This window comes from Nycticebus coucang, chromosome 18 (assembly GCF_027406575.1).
Source record: "Nycticebus coucang isolate mNycCou1 chromosome 18, mNycCou1.pri, whole genome shotgun sequence".
Classification (NCBI taxonomy): Eukaryota; Metazoa; Chordata; class Mammalia; order Primates; family Lorisidae; genus Nycticebus; species Nycticebus coucang.
This window is the reverse complement of record NC_069797.1, coordinates 78,622,661-78,635,272: the sequence shown is the minus strand read 5'-3', so window position 1 is coordinate 78,635,272 and position 12,612 is coordinate 78,622,661. Positions and strand designations below refer to the sequence as shown.

Below are 12,612 nucleotides of genomic sequence, written 5' to 3'. Positions count from 1 at the left end.
GATCACTGTACAAAAATAAAAAATCAATTATATTTCTATACTCTTTCAATGAGTAATCTGAAATTGAAATTAAGAAAATTTCACTTACAATAGTAACAAAAGTAAAATCAATAAATTTAACAAAGGAAATATAAAACATACATAAAACTTTGTGGAAAGAAATTAAAGAAGACCTAAATAAATGAAAAGACCCTGTGTTCATGAATCTGAAGACTTAATATTGTTAACACGTCAGTATTTGGCCAGGCACAGTGGCTCATGCTTATAATCCCAGCACTCTTGGAGGCTGGTGGGGGGCGAAGAGGAGACCAGCCTGAGCAAGATCAAGACCTCGATCCTACTAAAAATAGAAAAACTAGCAGGGTGTTGTGGTGGGCACCTGTAGTCCCAGCTACTTGGGACTACAAAAAGTTTGGGATTGCCCTGAGCTGTGATGATTCCATGGTACTCTCCTTTGGGCAACAGAGTGAGACTCTGTCTCACAAAACAAAACCAAAAAAAAAGAAAGGAAAGAGGGAGAGAGAGCAGAGAAGGAGGAGGGAAGGAAGGAAGTAGAAGAAAGAGAGAGAAAGGAGTCCGTACCCTCAAGACTAATCTACAGATTTAATGTAATCTCTATTAAAATCTCATCTGGCTTCTCTGAAGAAATTGAAAAGAGCTTATTCTAAAATTCAGATCAGCAAAGAAAAAAAAAAGGAAAAGGAAAGAAAGGAAGGGAAGGGAAGAAAAGAAAGAAAGTTGGAAACAAAGAACAAAGTTAGAACCACATTTCCTGATTTTGAAACCTTCCACGAAGCCTCAAGGAGGAGTTAGGATAACATGCTGTGAGTCTGGAAACAGACTCTCATTTATTGTAAGTGGATTCGCGTCTTTGACAAACCTTGCTGAGACAATGGTACGTTCATGTGCAGAAGGATGAAGTTAGATCCCTCAACACCACACCACATACAAAAGTTAACCCAAAATGAATCAAAGACCTGAATGTGAGAATTAAAACTATAAAACTCCAAAAAGAAACCATAGGCATAAATCTTCATGATCCTGAATTAGGCAGGAGTTTCTTAGCTGGGACACCAAAAACACAATCAGCAAAGGAAAAATAAATAAGTTGGACTCCACCAGAATTAAAATCTTTAGTCCTTCAAAGGACATCACCAAAAAGGTGAAAAGAAAATCTAAAGAATGGGTGAAAATATTTGCAAATAATTTATCTAGTGAGGGCCTAGCACCCTAAATATACAAAGAAACCTTACAACTCAATTCTATAAAGAAAACTGATCTGCTAAAAATGAGCAAGAAATCTGAATAGGCATTTCTCTAGAAGATAAACAAACAGCCAATAAGCACACGAAGAAAATGCTCAGCATCATCAGACATCACAGAAATGCAAATCAAAACCACAGCGACGTGCCCCACACACAGCTGAAACAGACAGTCACAAGTGAGGGCCAGGAGGTGGAGAAACAGGGGCCCTCACACACTGCAGTGGGGGTGCAGAGGGCGCAGCCACTGGGAAACAGTCTGGTGGCTCCTCAGATCAGCTACCATATGACCCAGCGATTCCACTCCTGGGTATTTACTCAAGAGAAGTGGAAACATATGGCCATACAAAAACCTGTACCTTAATGTTTATATCAGCCCAAAGTGAAAACAACCCAAATCCTATCAACGGATAAACAAAATGTGGTCTATCCCCAAATGGAATATTATTTGGCTGTTAGAAAGAGAAGCACTGACACATGCTACAGCACATGACTTGCAGTTGTGCGGAAAGACTGGTCACATGTGTGCATAGTTCCGCTCCTGTGACGTGCAGAACGGGGGCTCTATGAGACAGATCAGTGGGTGCTAAGACCAAGGTCAGCAGGAGGGGGCCAGCCAGAGGGCACAGGCTTCCCCTGAGGTAATGGGAATGCCCTGGAATGGGCTGTGCACGTGTGCAGATATGCTCAGAACCTCAAATCGTGTGTTCTGACCAGAGATTTGTACGGGTGAGTCACAGCTCAATAGAGACGCTGGAAGAAAAGAAAGGAAAAGCATGTTGGTTGTTCAGAGCCTGGGGAACGGGCTCTCTGTTCCAGGCAGCCCTACCCAGACGTCCCTCTCGGCTACTCTCAGAACTCCCATCTGTCCAGAGGGTTGCCTCCCACAGGCTGTGTGCAGCCCTTGGGGGGTGGCCTGGGGTCATGAGTCTGTGCATGTGATGTGGTGGAGAGAAAAATGGGGACCCCTGGCTTGGAGTGAGACCTGCAACTTCCGTGGGACATCCCACCCAGGTATCACTTGTCAAGAAAAGGGGGCAGGCTCAGTGCCTGTAGCACAGTGGTTACGGCACCAGCCACATACATGGAAGTTGGTGGGTTCGAACCCAGCCCAGGCCTGCTAACCAACAATGACAACTGCAATTAAAAATAGCTGGGCGTTGTGGTGGGCACCTGTAGTCCCAGCTACTCAGGAGGGTGAGGCAAGAGAATCACTTGAGGCCAAGAGTCTGAGGTTGCTGTGAGCTGTGACATCACAGAACTCTACCGAGGGTGACATAGTGAGACTCTGTCTCAAAAAAAGGGGAGGGGGCAAAGTTTTGACACCTTGGGTGACTCCCCAAGGCATTGTGTGGAGTGAAAGATGCCAGGCCTTAAAGGAGACATTCTCAAAGAGACACACTGTGGGGCAGACCTGTGGTCCCCAAGGCCAGGGCAGGCTGGTCCACAAGTAGGAAGCAGTCATGGGGTTTTGGAATGTTTTTTTGGGGGGTCGTGACAGAGCCTTACTCTGTCACTTTGGATAGAGTGCCCTCGTGTCATCGTCATAGCTCACGGCAACCTCAAACTCCTGGGCTCCTGCCATCCTCCTGCCTCGGCCTCCCAGAGTGCTAGGATTACAGGCATGAGCGCTCGAGCCAGGCCAGAATGTTCTGTATCTTGACTGTGCTAGCAGTCTCCTCAGCACACACTAAAATTGTACAGCAAAATAAACCTGTTTTTCTGTATGATTGTTAAAAAATAAAGCCATCAGTGCTGCTGCTCGGGCTGGTGGGCCAGGGCCTGCACCGTTCCTCCGTTAGGACAGGAGGCGGGTCCTGGCGCTGCCCTGGCTTGCTATGCTGATTGAGGGCTCCGGCTTTGCTCTGTAGATTGTTTCTTTTGTGCTTTCAGTTTCTCCCTCCAAAAGTCTGTTTGAAGTTGTGACAGTACAAGGAGGCAGGGCCTTTGAGAGCTGGGCGCCAGGAGGCCCCCTGCACGAGGGAAGGGGCCGCTGGAATCTGTCCCCTCTCTCCCCTGTGACTCGCCAGGAAGGGCTGGCAGCACCTGGGAGTGGGACTTCCGGCCTTGGGCCCATAAGCCAACTTGCTGGTGTTCTTATGACCCATCCAGTCTCAGGCATTATCCTACCAGCAGGAAGGGACGAAATTTCTAAAATTGAGTTTCTGAGAGACTACATTGTCAACAGTTTCCAGGTGCGGATGGTTCATGAGTTGGCAACAAAAGTGGACTTTCAGGGCTGGGAGAGACCAGTGGCCACACCCTCCAGATTTCATACATGAGGAAACCGGGGTTCAAGGAATTTGGGGCTGAGCCAGCCCCAGGATAGCCGCTGCCATCAGCTAGGTCTGGAGCAAACTGTCATTCCTTTGTGAGTTGGAGCTCTGTGGGGGGCCACTAAGCGCTGGCAGGTGTTGGGGTCAGGTGCCCCATTGCACTCCAGACCCTCCTGGCACCCTGCCCCACCCAGGGACGCCACTCCAGCCCTGCTTGTCTGCTTCCCACATCTTGGAGTGTGTGTCCCAGCCCAGATGGCCCCAAGCCTCTGAAAGGGAAGGGTCATCCCCACCACCGCTTCTCTGCAGGCCCTGGACAGCTTCCGGGGAAGTCTCCCGACACTCCCGCAGGCTGCTGCCTGTCCCATAACCCTCTTCCTGCCCCCGTTTCTCCTCCTATACCCTCTCCTTCTCTGAGTCCCTCCAGGAGCTGTGGCAGGACAGTAGCTCTGCCAGGAGGCTTCGCACCTAATTCCAACTTGTTTGTGGTGAGTTTCCATCCCCACCCAGAATAAAGGGAAGCAGGTCAGGCCCTAGCTGGCACTGGGCTCCACTCCTTGCTGGCAGGAGTGTTCTGTCAGTCCCTGGACAGAACAGGGAGCCAGGCCACACCAAGGGGACCAGGGGATCAATCTGTGGGAAGGGAAAGGCTGACACCCAGACTCTACCTCCTTGGATAGTAGGAGAGGAAGGGTCTTCCTCTTCCAGGTGACCCATGACAGGAGGGCACCACTGGGCTATGGCCCCACCTCTCCGATCAGGAGGAAGCTTGTGCGGCTCCAGGGACAGTCACTGGCACCTCCTTGGCTCTGACCAGGAATGTAGCTGTGAGGCAAGGGCACTGTGGACAGCTGCTCAGGTCAGGCCCCCATGGGATGCTGCAGGGACCCAGCCTCTCCTGGGGAGGTCCCCACTGGGCTCAGATGGAGGGAATGGCAAGGGGTCCCAGGGGTGGAGAGGCTATACCAAGGCCATAAAGTTTGGGACAAAGAGCCAGCTCACAGGCCTGGGACCCGCAGTTCCAAAGGGACAGTGTTGTGGCCCCATGAAAACACCCCGAGGACCATGGACCACCTCCCAATCCTGGGGTGAGAGGGGCAGGGCCCCCCTCCCCCCCCACCATTTCTACAGAACCTCTGCGAGGGGGCAGCAGGGAGTCACCTCCTGGTTGATAAACGCACTGCAGGAAGCTGTCGCCAAACTAGGACTTGCCCTGAAAACCCAGATTTCCAGCTGCTCTGAGGCTGGTGTCCCACAGCATTCGTGGTTCCAGGATGAGGAGCTGTCACCTTGGGTGGGGCCTGCTGAGCTTGCTCTCAGGGCATCTGGCCTCCCATATGGGTGTCATGACCCCAAACTGGCCAACCTCTGGGGACAAAAACTGCCCACCCTTACTCCTCTTGACTTGGTCTGAGGCCTGGGGACTTCCAGCCCTGACTGCCTGCTACCGGCCATGGGAATCACACAAAACCACTTGGGTCAGAAGAGAGATGTGGCCGGAGTGCTATGTGGGCCTCAAGGAGCACACCTGCCCAGAGGGGACTGTTGAGCAGGCACCTGCTCACCACTGGGCACAGCTTCCTGGGCCCAGTCCTTGGCCTGGCCAGGCAGGTGCCCTCCGGGGCCTGTTTCAATCAGTGTCATCAGAAGGGGCCACGCTCTAGCCCACCCCCGCTCCCACAAAGGAGCCACAGCAGGGTGCTGACCACGCCAGGTCCTCGAGGCAGCAGGCCATGAACAGGCCAACTTTAATTCAGGGTGGTCCTGCTTGAGGGTTAAGGAAGCAGCTCCCCTCTGTCCATGGTGGCACCCAGGGCCTCCGCTCCTGCCGGCTTCATAGACATGGGACATCCCACATGACTGTCAATTCAGAGCCGACCCTGAGCTTAGAAGTCCTCTCCAGGTCTCCCACCTTGGCTGCTGGTGGCTCAGGAGCTGTAGTCCATAAGCCCCACACACAGGGACCCCCAGGGCACACTGGGGGCCACACCTGCTGGAGCAAGTTCTCATCACCTGTCACGATGTCTATTTCTCAGCAGGGCCGAGCCACTGTGTACAGACCCCTGAGTAGCAAGGGGTAAAGACAGGGCTCCCTGGGTCATCAATTCCACAAGGATGGCCCCTGGCCCACCACCCCAAAATTAGAGGCTGGAGTCTGGGGTGCTGAGGCAGAGGCACCGACACTGCAGCTTACTGGGGCTTCCACCCCAGCCTACATGGCAACTGAGGCGTGTCAGGAAGCCAGGCCAAGGTAGGGACCCTTAAGTGAAGCCCCCACCAGCTAATGGGAACAGCAGAAGTAAAGGAAGTGCAGGACCCTAAGGTCTGACAGCGCCTTTCCCACAGAGGCGGCGAGCCGCATGGGGCTGGGAACAGCAGCGTGAGCAGCACCGGGAGCCTGGTCTGGCCGCCACAGGGGCCACAGTGGCCAGAAGCTGGCCTGGCCGGGATTTGGTTGTTGTTGTTTAATCCAGAAAGGAGAGCAAGACAGCAGTGTCCACAAGCATTCAGACTTCAAGCTGCAAGGGGTGCACAAGAGTCACCCCAAGGTGCCAGCCCTATACTTGTGCTCTGGTCCTCAGCACCATCCATGCTGACGTCGGGGGCCTGGTCAGGCTGGCCATGCGCCCAGGCTCCAGAGGGCCGTGGTCCCTGGGGAATCCTCGTGAGCCCCACCAGAGGAGGCTATGTTACGAAGCTGCCACCAGGTCCGCCTGCCTGGGTCCCGTCTTGACAGGGACTTTTTCTGCAGAGGAAACAGAAATGTGACATACAGAAGACCCTGCAGGCAGAAATCAGAGAAGGACTAGGCCGCAGAGGCCCAGGGGCTTCGTGCAAAGGGAAGAGCCCACCCAGCTCCAAGGGACACGTTACAAACTGGAAACCATCGGAGCTAACAAATGTGGCCGTGAACAGGGGACAGGCATGTGTGCAAGCCCACATGAGGCGATGCACAGGACCACAGCACCCAGACGGTCACTCCTGGGTTACCCTCAGGACAGAGGCTGAACAAGCCCCTTCCAGGTTCCAGGATCAGAGGCAACTCTCTCACGAGGTCACCCACCCGAAGGCCAGGTATGTGTGCTGTAAGCCACACGAAGTCACCCACTGCCGGAGATGGTCCAGGAGTGTTTTGTCTGTACCCTCTGGAGTTCCCTGCTTCCCTGTAAATTCTAACACACTCTAAAGGACAAGGGATGGAGGTACCTGGGTTCTTCTCCGGAAGAGGCTCTGAAGGAACCTCCGGCAGCTCTATTTGTTCCTGCAAGAAGCAGAGGTGAGGCATGATGGCCAGTCAGGGACACCAAAAGGCACGTGGGTCTCTCTGAGCTGTCCCATCAGCTGGTTTCAGCTGGATTTAAAAGGAAAGGAGGATCTTCCTACTCAAAAGACAGAGTCTATGTACTCCCTGCTTCAGGCACCTCTGAGACTCCAATCAGCTGATGGCTGCACCCAATAGTACCCTGAGTACCCCGAGGGGCTGCAATGATGTACGACTTCTGAGCTTTCCCTGGAGACCCCAGTTTACAATGTTAGGGCCGTGCCAGGAGCGTGGGTGTGACACAGACCCCAGGCCCTCTGGTGCCCTCAGGTCCTGAGAAGAGCAGCAGCGCCCCGCTGTGAGGCAACCACAGTGCAGGGCAGCTTCCTGCCTCCAGGCTGGCCTTCCCTGGCAGGGAAGGACCTTCAGGAAGGACACTCAATAGGCCGGTGGACGCAGGACACCTAAGGGCAGAGCCAGGGGCCCTGGGCACTGGCAGCAGGTGAATGAAGTGCCTCCTCTTTCCTGGCCAAGCTAAGGGCTGGGGGCAGAAGCCAGCCTGGGGGCACAGTTAGAATCTGGGAAACTGAGGCAGCAGCCACAGACACAGAGAATCAGAGCCAGGACCCAGCCTAGCGTCAGAGCCTCAGCCTCATGTGTGCAGGTCTGTGAGCGAGGGAAGTCAACAGCCATAGGTGGGGACAGAACCACCATGAAGGCACTTCTGCGGCAGCTGGGCAAAGAAGGGCCTATGGGGCCGGGGCTGGGGAAGGTGCAGCACCCTGTGTTTCTAGCCCACACCAGACCCTCAGGAGACCAGCCCTGGAAACCGAGTCATTCAAGGCAGAAAACCTGTTATAAAATCGAGATGGCACCTGAGGGAAGCACGACCCGGCGAGGACTACCTGAGTGAGTGCGCTCAACTCCTCCAGGATGGCGTCTTCATCCTCCTGAGTGAAGCTTCCTGCCAGCAGCTCATCAATTTGCTGCAAAAGGAGAGGCCATGAGGGCAGGGTTGGGGGAGGACACCGCTGGTGGCTGGTCCCCCCTCTGAGAGGCCCTGAGGGGAGACAGCGCTGGGGGCGGGATGGGGGGGCACCTACCCGCTGGTACTCCACGGCCTCGTGGGTCTCGTCCAGGATCCGCTCCACTTCTTCTATGGACATCACCTGTCGTGATGGAGACAAATATGGAGCCAGTGTGGCCAACCATAGAGCCTGGCCAAGGCCTTGCCCCTCTGCCCATTAAGGGACGCCATTTCTGTCCCAGGAGGGCCCTGCCCAGAGGCTGTGGGAGCCATGTGACCGCCCAGTCATTCTGGGGGCTGTGCCCTCTGCTGGCTCTTTTCGCACCTAGTCGGCTCTCACAGTTACAGACAAAAATAAAAAAGTAGAGAACGTTCTCTGGGCAATTGACTTGACTTCTTTTAAACAGCAAGTTCCCAGTAGCACAGTGTCTCCAGCCCACCCTCACACCCTGGCTGATGCCTGGGTGCAGCTTTGGCATCGAGCGGACTCCCAGGAGGAGCCCCCTGCTTGCCCCCAGGGACTCACCTGGTGCATCTTGTTCAGACACTCGTTTCCCAGCCGCAGCCCCTCCACCACCTTCATCTCGATCTGTGTGAACTCGATGCTCTGCACCTGGGAGGGCAGCCAGACCCACACTCAGCCGCCACCCTCCCAGTGGCATTGCTGAGGCATTGGGCAATGGGGTGACTCCGAGCTGCCCTCCTGCCTGTCCTCTCCCACGGCTGGCTCGGGATGAAGCAAGACCTAAGGGGCTGCTGACTGCTCATCACAGTCCGGTTAGCAAACAGTAGAGACATCATTCAGGTTCCCAACCCCAGGGACAATCACTGGTGCTGGTCACTAGGGCAAACCCTGACTCACCCACACCACCCAGGAGGGCTCTGCCCTCCAGGCCATGGTCCTGCCAGAGCCGTCCTGCTTACTCCTCAGGACCAGCGAAGACTGAGTCACCTGACTCAGGCCTCACCCACTGTCCTCATTGGTCAGCCCTGGCCTGCAGGGTCCATGGAGGGACAGGACACTATGCCCCCCACTCAGCCCGGCGGAGCTGCTTCTGCCGCACCCATGCCACGCAGATGACCCGTACCATGGCCTCCAGGCTGCTGATCTGGCTTTCCGTCTTGTCCAGCAGCTGCTCCCGGTATCGCTTCTTCTTGAGCAGCAGCTTGGCCCGTCTGCAGGGGGAAGCCAGGTGGTGACTGATGGCATCTCCCACAGACTGACCTCCAGGGCCCTCCACCCGCTCTGGGCCAACAGGGACAGCCCACGTGGTCCAGGCCCCACTCACTCCTTTCTGCCGTCCCGCAGCAGCTGCCGGGCCAGGGCCCGCTCCCGCTCCAGCTGCTGGGTGACTCTCTTCTGGTACTGCCTCAATTTGTCACGCTGCTGCTTCAGTTGCTGCCAAGAAAGCAGGCCTCACGTCAAGGCAGCAGCTGCCTGCAGAACCCTCACCCCACCGCCCAACATGTGCTGTAGGGCTGGAGGGTCCCTATCTGGACACCTCACAGGCCAGGTGGGGCAGGCCTGTCCCCCAGGGGACATTTGGCAACATCTCTATGGTACTGGTCATCACAACTGGAGGGTGGCTCTAGCAGCACCCCACAGCCAGGGCTGCTGCTCCATGTTCTGACACCAGAGAAGCATCCGGCCCCAAAGGTCCACAGGGCCAAGACGGATCCTATGGCCAGCCTGAGGCATCACCATTGGAGCAGCCCGAATACCATCTTTGACCAGTGCAAGTGCCCTGGGGTCAGGCCAGGGAGTGGCTGCCAGTACCTGGAAGGTTTGGACACAACAGAGAACACACAGGTGACAAGCACTGTAGCGCCACCATCCCACACAGCCAGGTTAGGGACCAGCATCCTCTCCTGGCCTCTCTCCTCTGAGTGCACACCAGATGTGTGCTGGTGATGTAACTGTAAGACTTTGCCAACCACCTCCCGACCCACGGGCTTCCTGGGAAGGGACATGTGGTCACGTACAGCTCTGGCCAGGCTTCCCATTTAGGCATTTTAGATGACACCACAAGAAGCCTGTGTGGGCTGGGCACTGCTCACACTTCCGACTGTCCTTAGGGCAGATCACTATAGGTGAATTAAGTCAAGGCAAACGCAAATCTTAGAGACTGGTATAGCACGATGTCACCAGCAAAGACACAGCAGTCCTGTCTGAAAGGGCCTGTCTCCTGGCACGGAGCACCCACTTTACAGAGGCCTGTGTGGCAGGCTAGGGGGAACTTGTGTACACTCCTTGCTACAGTGAAAGGTGCCCAGTAGTTCAGCCCAGGGCTCAGGACACCCCAGTGTGCATGTCCAAGCTTCCCCAGCTTCTAGCCAGAGCCTTTATGAGCCATTAGCCGTGCCAGCTGTATACCGAATATTCTGAGTCTGGTCTCAGGGAGAGATTTTTAGAGAAGGGCCAAAGGGAGGGAGGTGTGGCCAGGTTGCCCTGCTGTCAAATAAGAGGTCTTAGCAGAGGGTCATGCCAGCATGCTAGGGTTCACTTTTATCTTAGGAAAATATAACCCAATACAGTTAAACAACGGTAAGGTGACCCCCAACAGATGGTAACAAACTGGTCCATTTTGGGAGGTGGTCATCATAAAGAACTAGGCCTTCTGTGCTGATACACAAATGTGCTGCATGTCCGGTCTGTGAAAACAGTCAACTGAAGGAGGTGGTTAGTGAAGGATGGGCAGCTCTCAAGGGTCTGCTGCATTGTTTTATTGTGTGATTATGTTGTTCCTGAGCACCTGACACTCTAAGGACAGGAATGCAGGTCTTCACTGCCTGCTGAACCCAGTAAGGTAACTCCTCAGCTAATGGGAAGTTCTACTTCCAGAGAAACAGGTGAGTCCTTAAACAGAGAAGAGAGGCCCATGCCTGTAATCCTAGCTGTTGGGGTGGGAGGCTGAGACAGGAGGACAGGAGGATCATTTGAGCCCAGGAGTTTGAGATTGTAGTGAGCTGTGATGCCACCAATGTTCCCAGTGAGTGAGACCCTGTCTCAGCAAAGAAAAAAGAGAGAGGAGGGAGAGGGAAGGGAAAAGCATGGAGGAGGGGAAAGAGAATCCCTTTGGGGCTTCCTGCTCTAGCCAGAGGAAGCAGAGGGTAGAGCTGGGCACACCCCCGGGGCGGGGCCCTGCTGTCCTGTGAACAGCACCTAGAAACAAATGTGCCCATCATTTCTTCTTCACCTGGGGGACTTCAGTTAAGAACTTCCTGTAACTTATGGGTTTGGAAGCCAAGGTAAGAAAGCACCTTTCATTTGTATTTTTTTCTCTTTCTGTATAAAATAACCTACTTCTGATGCAGAAAATTTAGAAGAGAAAGCATTGGAAAAGGTAAAATCAGCTCACATTTTGGAGTATCTCTTTCCTGACTGTTTTCTCATTACAAAAATGGGCTATTTTCAACACACGGTTCCACTTAACACATTGCAAAACTGCTTCCACCTAAACTAACTTTTGTATAAGAGTTTCCCTGGAAGAGACACTTGAATCTACAAGTAGATCAGGTTCAACTCATGATCAACTTCCCAGGGTCCGGTTTTGCCTGCGGATCGTTCCCAGTGTCACAAACAAGCCAGCTAAACACTCAGTGTTGTGTGAACGCTTCAGGAACTTAGCAGGACGCTGCAGACCCCGGCAGGGCCCAAGGCGGGTGTGAAGCCCACCTAGAACGCTCTTCAGATGCGTGGCGCTCCCAGGGAGTAGAGACCCATTTTCTTCAACTCCCGGCCCGGCGCAGGGGGAGGGCCGAGCCTGGCTGTCCTGCTGCCCTCCGCCCCGATAACACCGCGCCAACGCGGACCCAGGCCATCAGTGGGCATTTGGGATGGAGGGACAGTTGGAGAGCGGAGGGACAGCGACTCCACAAAAGATGCGAGCCGGGGATCGGGAGGCCAAAGGGCCGGTTCCTACAACCGCAGCCGCGAGGGCACCACGCCTCCTCACCCCCGCCGGGCAGCGCGCCTCAGTTTCCCCACCCCGGAGTGCAGGCGACGAGGGCCCGGGTTCTTCCAGCCCCACGGCCGACCCGCCGCCAGCCTCGGCCTCCCGCGTCTCCAGCTCTCACCAGGATGGCCTTGTCCTGCTCCGTGACCCGGCTCTGCTTCTTGCGGACGAACAAGTTGCCCATGGCGGCCCCACCCCGGCCCCAGCGGCCCGCCGCACCCGGTCCCTGCAGCCACCGTAGGGTGAGGCCGCCGCCTTACGGAGGCCGCTAAGGGCCCAGCGTCGCAGAACGCGAAACTTTACACCTTCTCGTCCACACCGTCCCGCTACGGTGGCCGCAAAGGACCCAGCGCTACAGAACGCGAAACCCTCTTAAGATTAGGGGCTGGGCCTTCTGCACTACGGCAGCCGCAAAGGGCCCAGCGCCGCAGAACGCGAAGCCCGCGCGCCGCCTCCGCCCGCGCCCCCGGTGTGTTCTAATTCACAGCCCGCTGGCCTCACCGATCGCTGCCGCAAATACGGTGGCCTGCTTTGACCCGCAGCGTAGTGGAATCATAAATTGCTGAGTGATGTGTTCATGTGCACCCCTTCCTGTCTAATCTCATTCACTCTTTCCAGGTGTTCAAAAATCTTTTGCAGGAGCCCCTGTCCCGTTGGGTTCTGAACACAAAGTGCTGCATTTAGTGATGTAACACGAACTTTTTCGACTTAAAAGTGTTCCTTGCAAGGCGGCGCGTCCACCCACCCATGAAACACAGAGCTTCTCCTTCCACACGCAGCTCTGTGCGCAGGCCAGGAGCTGGAGGAGCCATGTGTAGCACAGCATGGC

At 55.0% G+C, this 12,612-nt stretch overlaps 1 protein-coding gene across 1 annotated transcript; it reads right to left on the bottom strand.

Annotated features, from left to right (window-relative positions):
• Nucleotides 1-5,256: 5,256 nt before the first annotated feature.
• Nucleotides 5,257-12,138, bottom strand: CHMP6 (charged multivesicular body protein 6). Its single transcript, XM_053570477.1, has 8 exons — nucleotides 11,905-12,138; nucleotides 9,117-9,226; nucleotides 8,916-9,003; nucleotides 8,354-8,440; nucleotides 7,904-7,969; nucleotides 7,706-7,786; nucleotides 6,746-6,800; nucleotides 5,257-6,284 (listed from the first exon to the last, which is right to left on the bottom strand). The coding sequence occupies exons 1-8, from the start codon at nucleotides 11,965-11,967 to the stop codon at nucleotides 6,229-6,231; spliced, it is 606 nt and encodes a 201-aa protein (XP_053426452.1). The 5' UTR covers nucleotides 11,968-12,138; the 3' UTR covers nucleotides 5,257-6,228.
• Nucleotides 12,139-12,612: the final 474 nt, after the last annotated feature.

Excerpts from the sequence above, each read along its gene's own strand:
- CHMP6 (XM_053570477.1), bottom strand. The coding sequence starts at position 11,967 with ATGGGCAACTTGTTCGTCCGCAAGAAGCAGAGCCGGGTCACGGAGCAG. Across the intron at positions 9,227-11,904 it reads AGCAGGACAAGGCCATCCTG|CAACTGAAGCAGCAGCGTGA; the intron begins GTGAGAGCTGGA and ends CTTTCTTGGCAG. Across the intron at positions 6,801-7,705 it reads AGTTGAGCGCACTCACTCAG|GAACAAATAGAGCTGCCGGA; the intron begins GTAGTCCTCGCC and ends TGCTTCTTGCAG.